The sequence below is a fragment of the Hydra vulgaris genome, chromosome 03 (assembly GCF_038396675.1).
Source record: "Hydra vulgaris chromosome 03, alternate assembly HydraT2T_AEP".
Classification (NCBI taxonomy): Eukaryota; Metazoa; Cnidaria; class Hydrozoa; order Anthoathecata; family Hydridae; genus Hydra; species Hydra vulgaris.
This window is the reverse complement of record NC_088922.1, coordinates 48901134-48911385: the sequence shown is the minus strand read 5'-3', so window position 1 is coordinate 48911385 and position 10252 is coordinate 48901134. Positions and strand designations below refer to the sequence as shown.

Below are 10252 nucleotides of genomic sequence, written 5' to 3'. Positions count from 1 at the left end.
TGCTGAATAACATTCTGTTGAAAATTTTAAGAGTCTTTAGCATTTTTTCGCATAATTTTTTTGTCAATAAATTTTAAGAAAAAATATTTATGTTTTCTAAAATCTCTATGAAAATACGCTTCTTTTGAGACCCAGGTGATATGCTTTTGAATAACTTTTTTTTCGACAATATTAGGGACTTTAACCTAAATACTTAAGATTTGAACCTAAATATCTTTACAACTTGACGTGATGGTAAAAAAAGAGTTGCATATTTGAAATCAAAATGAGAAATGCTATACAATTGTTTGCTCGGCACCAGAAGAATTTTGTTTTTGTTGACCTGTGTAATATATGATAAATGATAAACCTAAAAATATTCAACATATCTACTAAGTGTTTTATAAGTATATTTTATAAGTATTTTATTTTATATTAGGTTTGTATTTTATTGGAGATAGTCATAGAAATGTTATATTTTAATTAACATTTAATTTTATTACAGAAAATTAGCAACAAATAATGGCAAGCCACATAGAGTCTTTACTGAGTAATTTCTGGTCTAGTTTGAAGTTTTCTGCAGAAAGTGCTTCAGGTCGCGAGAAAGCTGACCAACTTCGTTTACTAATGACATTTACAAATGAACTATTTAAAAGGTATATCTTCTAAACTAATAAAAAAAGTAAAGTTTCAATAATAATTTAAAATGTTGTTAAGAAGTTAAAATCTCAGAATACCTTTTTATATGTGTAGATAGTACAAGTTATGGTTAATTTTGGTCCCATGTTTTGTTAATCATTAATTCAGGTTGCAGGGATTATTCTCAAAGTGTTTTTGATATTTAAGTTTAATAATTTGCAAAGACTTTTTTTGCATTTTTTAAATCTAATCAAAATATTTTGATTTGTTAATCTTTAGATTTAAACTTGAAGCTAATGATTTGCTTCAAATTCAAATAATTGCAGTCCAATTCAGTCAGACCTTTAAAAATGCTTATCAAAACCAACTGAAGCACTGATAAAATCTCCAAATAAATGTAAAGTTGTTGTGCAAGATTTGGCAAATTATGTCAGTTTTAATTTTAAAATATAAAAAGATACTTAAATAATTTTAATGAACATTTTAAAATTATTCTTTGTTATAAATAAAAAGTATTGAAAATTTTAAATTTTTTTAATGATATTACATTTTTAAAAACTAAAAAAAAATTTTGTCACATGTGCATCAATTATATTATTGATGTTAAAATATGCAACATTACGCAGATAAGAATATCAAATTCACAAAAAATCAGGAAATAAATAGTTGACATAAAACAAAATCATAAATAATACACCATAAACATTTGTGTATATAAGTAAAAAAACATGAATTTAGTATTAATATAATAATAATTGAACAAGAAAACCACTACTTAACGAGACTCTGAAATTTAAGTTCAGTTTGAATCTGCTTGTAAACGTGAAATAATAATTTATACTTATTTATTTATTACTTATACTTAAATATAAAATAATAATTTATACTTATTTATTATTTATACTTAAATATATAAATAATGATTATTTATAACACTGAAATAAAACTTATTAAAATAATTGTTTATTGTTTGTATTTTATGGTGTTTTGCTTGGAGAACACACAGATAAAAATGTCAAATTAAGATACTTTAATAATTTAGTGAGTTGTTAACATTTTTGTTACTAGTCTTTAAATCAAAAACTAAATATTAAGAAATAAATTATATGAAAAATTATTTTATATAAGTTTTTTATTTATTTTATATCGTGTTATATTTTTTATACTATGTTTTTTTTATATAAGTTTCTGTTAAATGATGCAGATAGGTACTTTTTTTTATTTAAAACAGTAATCGATTGAGTAATGGAGTTTTTAATGAAATTAATTCGAAACTTGCACATGATTACTTTGAAGTCGTTGATACAATGACTGAAGATAAAGGTAAATTTATGTATGTATGTATGTTAGGATGCAATCAAAATTTTTTTTACTTTTAAATTGGTACTTTGGGTAGTTATAAAAACTTTCTCTGAGGTACAATAAAGTACTCAGTAAAAAAAAAAAAATTAATTTAAATATTGTCTTGAGGTTACACAAGCAACTTTAAATTCTAACCATTTATAAGATGTCAATAATATATCTGCTATCTGGTGTTTTTTCATTTGAAAGTGTCTTGTGTCATCTTTGTGCTTCCTCTGAGATGCTTGACAATCAATTACCAACTTATGCAGTTGCTATGGAGTCCTACAACCTGACAAAGCTTCCACACCACATGTAAGCCATGGTTGTATTCAAGAATTGTTGAATGTGTGCCACAAAAAGTTCACGAGTTTGCTAAAGCTATATAATTATAGGAAGGAATGAGAATCACACAATGAGAAAATATTTCATTTGAAAGATTAATCAATTAAACTCTTTGACATTTGCTCTTTCGAGTGTTCTTGCATATCTCAATATCAGTTTAAGAAGTTAAGAAAGATAGCTACAATTTAGAGTTGTTATTCCTTGGTCTTGCCTTTAGGCCAAAAATTAAAGCTTTGTCCTTGGCCTTGAAACTGTTGACCTTGGCCTTGAACATTTTGGCATTAGCCTTGAATGTTTAGGCCTTGGCCTTCCACGTTTTTTTATTAATTTCAGAATTTTCTTTTGTGTTTGCATTTAAAAAAATTTCATTACAGTTAATTTAGTTTGCAAGTGTTATTTTTGTTTACTTGAAAGCTTTAGAACTTAATTTTGCCTTTTATGTCACAGTTTAAATTGCCATTTTTAACTAGAACTTATATTTTGTTATATTTACTAGAATTTACTTTGACTCGAACTTATATTTTTAATATTTACTAGAATTTATATTTTGACTAGAACTACATTTTGACTTGAACTTATATTTGACAGTTTAAATTGCCATTTTTAAACAACAAATAATGGCATGATTGGTTAATGGGAATTTATTACATTCACATATTAAACCACATGATTATTTTAACATTTTTTATTAGTTAAAACATTTTGAAATTTAAATAAGATTTAAACATGTGAATTTTTCTTAAAATTAAAAACAGAATTGTAAAGGCTTTTTGAATTAAAATAATTTTTATTGTATCTAAATTATAATTTCAGGCTTGGTCAGGAAGACGTGTGATTTCAAGTCTTTATATGACCACGCAAATAATATTTTGTTCTGATGATTTAACTGCGGTTTTAAACAAATGCGCTGAAATAATTAGTTTTTAATTACTTTGAAAATAAATAATTTCAACACGTTTATCTTTACTAATGTTTTTTTATTAGCGAAATGCTTTTAAATAAAGTAGCTAATGATTTTAATTAAAATATCATTGAAATTATAATATTAAAGTATTAAAATCAATATGATTTTAATTAAAGTATCTTTTTTGAAAGCCGTTTGAATTAAATAACTTTTATCTTCACTTAGTTTTTTATATTATTGAAACACATTTAAATAAAGTAACAAATCACTGCTAATGATTTTTTATAAAAACATTAATGAGTAATATATGTATTTTTATATTTATTTAAACATTTATTTTTTATTATAAATGTTTTTAAATAAAAAAAAATTATAACAATTTTGTAAATAAACAATTTAATTATTTTTACTTTTTTTACTTTTTGTGTGAAGAATTGTTAAGAATCTTTTTTTAAACTTTTAAATGTTCGCGTTTATTAAACAATAGTCAGTTGTAAGTTGTTACTTTATTTAAAAAGGGTTTCGCATAAAATAAAGTTATTAAAACATTAGTAAAGATAAACAACTATTCAAAGTTATTTATTCCAAACCTAATTTAGATAATCTTATCGTTATAATTTATTATTTATTTTAGTTAAGTCTTAATTTTATTTTTGCTATTTTAGTTTTAGTAAAGTTATTTTTATTTTGTTTTTCGCTATTTTTTTTACGAAAATTTATTTGCTTCTTTAACGATAAGTTTTTTTTAAGTTTCTTTATAGTTGAGTTAAGATTTTTATAGCACATTTTTAAAACGCATACAAATTTTTAAAACTTATTAACAGCAGTGGTCAAGTTAAGTAAAATCAAATAGTATTTGTGTCGTCATATTATGACGTGAAATCGCACGCCTTCCTAACCAAAAAGCCTGAATTTATATTTTTTTAATTCAACTTATCTAAATCTGTTCAAAAAAGTTGTTAGTAATTCATTTTTAATATATTTTTAAAAATGATTTTATTTATAAAATCCAACTTTGAACCAATAAGCAATAGTTTAACTATCCTTTTTTGATAGTTAGGTCAATTAACGATCAAAGATTTGCTTAAGAACAACACCAGAAATTGCTTTGACATCTACTAAAAATAGTATTACACATCAGATTTAAAAGCTTTTTACCATAAAAAAAAGCCTTTTTGCAAATTATAAAAAAATCATGTTTTACAAACAAAATAGTTTTGACAAACTATCTTGAACGAATAAATCACTAGAGTTTAATCAAAAAGAGTTTTTGTTTAAAAAATTTGTACTCAATGAAAAAATATTCAAAAATTAGGTATTAGATTTGACAAACATTTCTGTGCCCTTGCAATGTCAGCTCCTGTCAAGTGTATCTTTTGTCAAAGTGGATTCATAATGCATTCTCATAGAGCATGTATGTGCTTGAAATTTTGATGTTTATTAAATGTAACAAAGACTTGTAGAGTATATAGTGGTAATTAAAGCAAATTCATTGCATAACCTTCATCAAATTCTGTCCATAACATATAATTTCATAACTTGTGGTTTTATTGCCACAGCTCTTGCTACTTGCAGTTTTGTAAACAATGGCTTTAATGTAAGGTCAAAATTTAAGTCTTTGGCTTTAAAAATATTTGCGTAGACCTTGGCTTTAAAACTGTTGTCCTTAATCTTAAAACTCTTGGTCTTGAAACTTTTGGCCTTGGTTTTGTCCTTGCCCTAGCTATTTTTGGCCTTGTTGACATCTCTGCCACAATTGAGCGTGACTTTCTAGAAGACCATATGGTCTCATACTGTATGATCAAAACTGGAGTTAATGAGGTCAAGCTCATTAGACTACAAAAGCGATATATCTGTAAGGAGTTGACACACCAATGTCATCTATGGCATATTTGTGTTGCAAATCTGCCATAGATGACATTGGTGACAAATAGTTGGATGTTTGTAACAAGATTTCTTCTACGCATAAGGAAATTGATACCAGCAATGGCGACTCTAATAACCATTGTATAGATCCTAATAAACAACAGGAAATCTAATAACAAGCAGATAAGAGTTAAGCTACTGTTGTTGTAATCGACATGATGTATCTGATGCGAATAATAAGATGGAATTAATAAGCAGAATTGAAAAACAAAGATTATGTTCCTAAAGTGATAGACAACAAGAACATTGTAAAAGACTTAGAGCATTGTGCCAAAGTCAGTAACACAATCATTGGGTTATATTTTGATGTCAAAAAAGTCAATACAATGACCCCAACTAAAAATGCAATGGTAAATTTTATTGAAAAATAATATTTGAACATATATTGGTTATACCTCAAGCGATAAGGAATCGCTAGTTGCAATAGGACAAAACCATTTAGCACTCTTAAAAGTCAGACAAATATTTCTTTTGGTTATTTTTTCCTCAGCTCAGGCGAAGCTAATTTTAAAATTAACGTGTGTACTTTTTGCACTTCAAGTATCACCAAGAAATGCTTGTCTTTTAACTTCATATGTTTGTATATGCTTTTAAAGTTGGTTTAAGTAGTAACAAGCTTTTATTTACCTCATTTCTATTTTTTTTTTAGTTTCCGCATATAACAATAAGTACTTATATCTTGTTTTTGTATTACCTGAATTAACATCTGTTCTATACAAATAATATTTAAAGCATAATAGCAGTAAATTTGTTGCTTTTTCTGCAAAAATTTTCATGATCTGGTAAACTTGAGTTAATTGGCTCCTTGTAGCCAAACCAGAATTTACACATTTTGGTCACATTACACCAACTGCAAGGTCAAGCAAAGTTAAACTGAGTTTATTGCATGTTTGAATTAAAACCGGTTGACACCAGTGGCATAAAACTATAGGTTGTGATGGAATATGCATTAATACATTCAACATATTACATTCGGTTGTGATAAGATTGTTGCATTCTCGTATTTGTTTATATATATATATCAAATACAACTATCTGCGCGTTTTTCAACCTTCTCTTCTATTACATAAAATCGTATATACAAAGTTGTAATTCCCATGACAATTATAAAACTACAATAGTCATTAAAAACTATGAATGAATGCGTGACTTTCATCACGTTTATCTACGTGACTTTTACTACGTATACGTAATATATTTAATTCACCAACTTTAATAGAACATGCCCTCTTGGTGAATTAACTCATAAGTCTAATTGTTGTGGGGCTCTTATTATTCATCCGGAGCGCGTTATCGTTTGTTCGTTGCATTCTTGAGAATCATTTCGAACTTGAACGGCATCCTTGTTATATCTTCCTTTACCGTTACCAACTTCATCTTTTGGTATATCAAGACCATCGTTAAATGAGTCATTTTTATTATGAGAGTCTGGAATACGGCCTTGTTAGCGTGTGTGAACGAAATTCATTGTCCATTAGAAGGCAAACTGGTGGTCCGAATAAAGAAAATATTTCTTCCAGCTTTCCAATAATTTCAGCCGCTGTTTTGGTTACCAGTTTACGCCACACTGTATGCCGTGATGGGCCACAATCAATCATTGATAAGTATAGTTCTGCACCTACATGCATTACATCGAGGGCAACCCGATTCCAATTCTGCTCTACACTCAGCTGACCATGCTTCCATTTTACGGAATAAGGATCAATGGAGTTGCACTGGTTACAACTTGCAATTACTGCTGAAACCTCCTTACGTGATACATTCTGGTTGTTTTGTAAACAAAGTTGCAATGTTTGATCGACACCAAAATGACCAATTGAGTGAACTTTCCATATGTCTTTCTGTTGGATTAATCCGGTTGCACACACTGTTCTGCACCATTTTTGAGGGATTCGTGAAAGTCGATTGGCCAGATTTAGTTCAGATGGAATCCATTGTACAATAATCTTAATATCTTTTGTTATTTCCTTTATCGTATTCAGCCATCGTTGTACTAACAATTGAGAAATTTCCCGAGTCTTTACGCGATATTCTCCTTTTAAAACTGCGTTTAACCATCCCACGGTGCTCTTGCTATCGCTGTATACTGTGAGTTCTTTTATATTCCATTTACTGGCTAAATTTAACCCTCGAAGTATCGAATCTAGTTCACTTATACTAATATGGTGCATATCACTCGTTGGTTGTAGCCATGCTGCATCTTCAATAACTACTCCTCCAATTAGAAGAACTACACCCAATCCTATGGATGATGCATCACAGTAAAGCTCAGCTTTTCCATTCACTGGTACCAGCCATTTTCCACCAACCAAGTCCTCTTTTTCCAAACGGTGAAGCAACTCATTCATTTTTTCTTTGCAATCTTCAGAAACATACTCATTCCATGGAATATTTCCAGCTAATCGTTTGATGTATGAAGCTTGTAAACGCAAACTTCCTGCCACCGGGTAATGTCCAATAAGTTTACCTAAATTGCTAAAAAGCTGTGATCGTGTGACTGCATTTGAAGATTCAAATTGTACTACATTGTCCCACTTCCATATCAGTTCCCCATTTTTTATTTCGTTTGCCTCTCAAACCTAAAACACGTCTTTTTTCTAGGTTTTCTGGAGGTTTACACTGCAACCCAAATTTCTCAAGACCCTTCGCTACATTTTTAGCTGTTTCTACACTTTCATTGACAAATATATCATCAATGTAATTATCACATGCTTTCTTCACAGTAGAATTCATATTGAGCACGTGACGAAGAATTGTAGTCATTATTGTTGGAGCCACGTTGATGTCAAAACACATTCTGGTGAAACAATACTGTTCCCCATTTATAATCACAGTTTGATATGGCCACAGTTTTTTGTTGATGCGAATTTGAAGGTAGGCTTTCTTAAGATCAAGAATTTTTCCACTTTCAATTTTCCTCCAACGACGCAGTTTCCCTTGACAGACGTCGACATTTGCTGTGTGACAATTTACAAATTTGTTGAGAGCTCGAAAGTCTCCCACGGGGCGTATTTTTCTACCTTTATTTTCTTGCACGACACACATCAGCGGTATCAATACTTTAGGTGGTCCCAATGCTTGCTCCTTATACGGCACAAGAATGCCAGAGTTGATCCATTCATTTATTTCTTTTCAGTAACTACGTTCATGCTCTTCGCTCATCTTGTATTCGCGGATCGTATTATTGATAGCGGGCTCTTTATTCCGGTTCCATGATGCCGTCCACTTTTTTCCGTCAAACTTTGCCGTAAAATTCTGATGTTTTATTTCGTTGTTTTTGTTTATTTCTTTCTCTTCGCTTATTTCGTTTTCTTTGTTTACTTCGTTCTCTTCATTTACTTCGTTCTCTTCGTTTATTTCGTTCTTTTCGTTTATTTCGTTCTCTTTACTTCTTATATAATTTGCACCACATTTTGCCATGTTTATTTCTTTCTCTTCGTTTATTTCGTTCTCTTCGTTTACTTCGTTCTCTTCGTTTATTTCGTTCTTTTTGTTTTCTTTACTTCTTATATAATTTGCACCACATTTTGCCGTCTTATCACCATATATTACTGCTCCTCCGAATTTTTCAATAGCATCCATTCCAAAAATCAAATTTCACTTTTTGAAACAAGTCCACGTGTAGATTTAGCATGAACTACTGTAATTGAACATTCAGAATCAATTAATGCTGTTTGGAACATTCCGTTTATTTTAACTTTTAATGATGGCAACGCTGTTTCAGGGAGAATACTGGATGCTATTATTTCCAAATTCTCCCTTTTCCTTTTAAACCTTGCAATCGTTTGATGCAGTCTTTGGCTCGATGATTGTATGAACAGTTCTTGCATTTTATCTCGCAGTCCCGTGCATAATGTCCAAATTTCACACAATTAAAACATGTTATTTTATTTGTTCCGGCAAAACCAGTTGTTTGGGGAAGTAGCGATGTTGCTGCAACCATCACATTATCGGAACCATCCGATAATGTGATGTTGGGCTTCTTGCGTCACTTGTTCCAATGTAACAGCAACCTCAACAGCCTTTGCAAATGTAAGTTCTTCAGGTTCCAGTAATAGCTGTTTGATCGTAGCTCCATCGTTAAAGCCAGTGATAAATTGGTTGAGCATCCTGTCATCTCTATCTGTAAATTTGCATCCTTCAGCAGCTCTTGCAACCCGTCGTGAAAATTCTGACACACTCTCGTTACTTGCTTTTTTATTTGTTGCAAATTCAAAGCGTAGTATTAACGATGACTTTGGTTTAAAAAGCTTCATAATATTTTCCTCAATCTCTTTGTAAGTCACTGAATTGTCTTCTAGGTATGCCGGCAAGCATAGATCTTCTAACGCAGAATAAATCTGTGGTGGAAAACATGTTAATGTTATCGTTTTTTTCTTTGCCTCGTCAATGTCCATTGCTGCAATATATGTTCGCAGTTGACGGATAAACCGTTGATGGTTGCCATCAAATACTGGTGGCATAATGGTCGAAATAGGTTGTTGCATTCTCGTATTCGTTTATATATATATCAAATACAACTATCTGCGCGTTTTTCAACCTCCTCTTCTATTACATAAAGTCGTATATAAATACAAAGTTATAATTCCCATGACAATTATAAAACTACAATAGTCATTAAAAACCATAAATGAATGTGTGACTTTCATCACTTTTATCTACGTGACTTTTACCACGTATACGTATCATATTTAATTCACCAACTTTAGTAGAACAGGGATACCCACTAATATATTCAATATAATAGATTGGTTGTGTTGGGATAGACACTAATACATTTGAAGAGACATCTTTTGATTACTTGAAGTTTCATTACACAAACCCATAGTATTCTCTACTACAGGCCTATTCATTGCGCAACCAGATTTTTTTGTGGAGGTCTACTTTTTTACGGCAAAAGAGATAAATTTGTAATTTTAAAACTAAAAAGTATTTTTAATTCTCTGTATAGCCTAATAATTTTTTTGATGAAAAAAAAAGAAAGAAAAAATAATCTTAAGTAATAAACAATGTAAATAAAACGCAAAGAAATTTTTTTTAAATCAAAAATTCACACATTTTTATCAATTATATAATTTCACCTTTAGTTTTGGCTTTAACATCTAAATACAAAATTGA

At 29.6% G+C, this 10252-nt stretch overlaps 1 protein-coding gene across 1 annotated transcript in view; it reads left to right on the top strand.

The window, feature by feature from the left end:
• The first annotated feature begins 477 nt into the window (after nucleotides 1–477).
• The window catches only part of LOC100212287 (fidgetin-like protein 1), a 56086-nt gene continuing 46311 nt past the window's right edge, over nucleotides 478–10252 (top strand). Inside the window, exons 1-2 of the mRNA XM_065793512.1 lie at nucleotides 478–635; nucleotides 1850–1941. Of these exons, the coding sequence (XP_065649584.1) occupies nucleotides 502–635; nucleotides 1850–1941 (226 nt within the window). The 5' untranslated portion in view covers nucleotides 478–501. The remainder of the gene's footprint in view (nucleotides 636–1849; nucleotides 1942–10252) is intronic.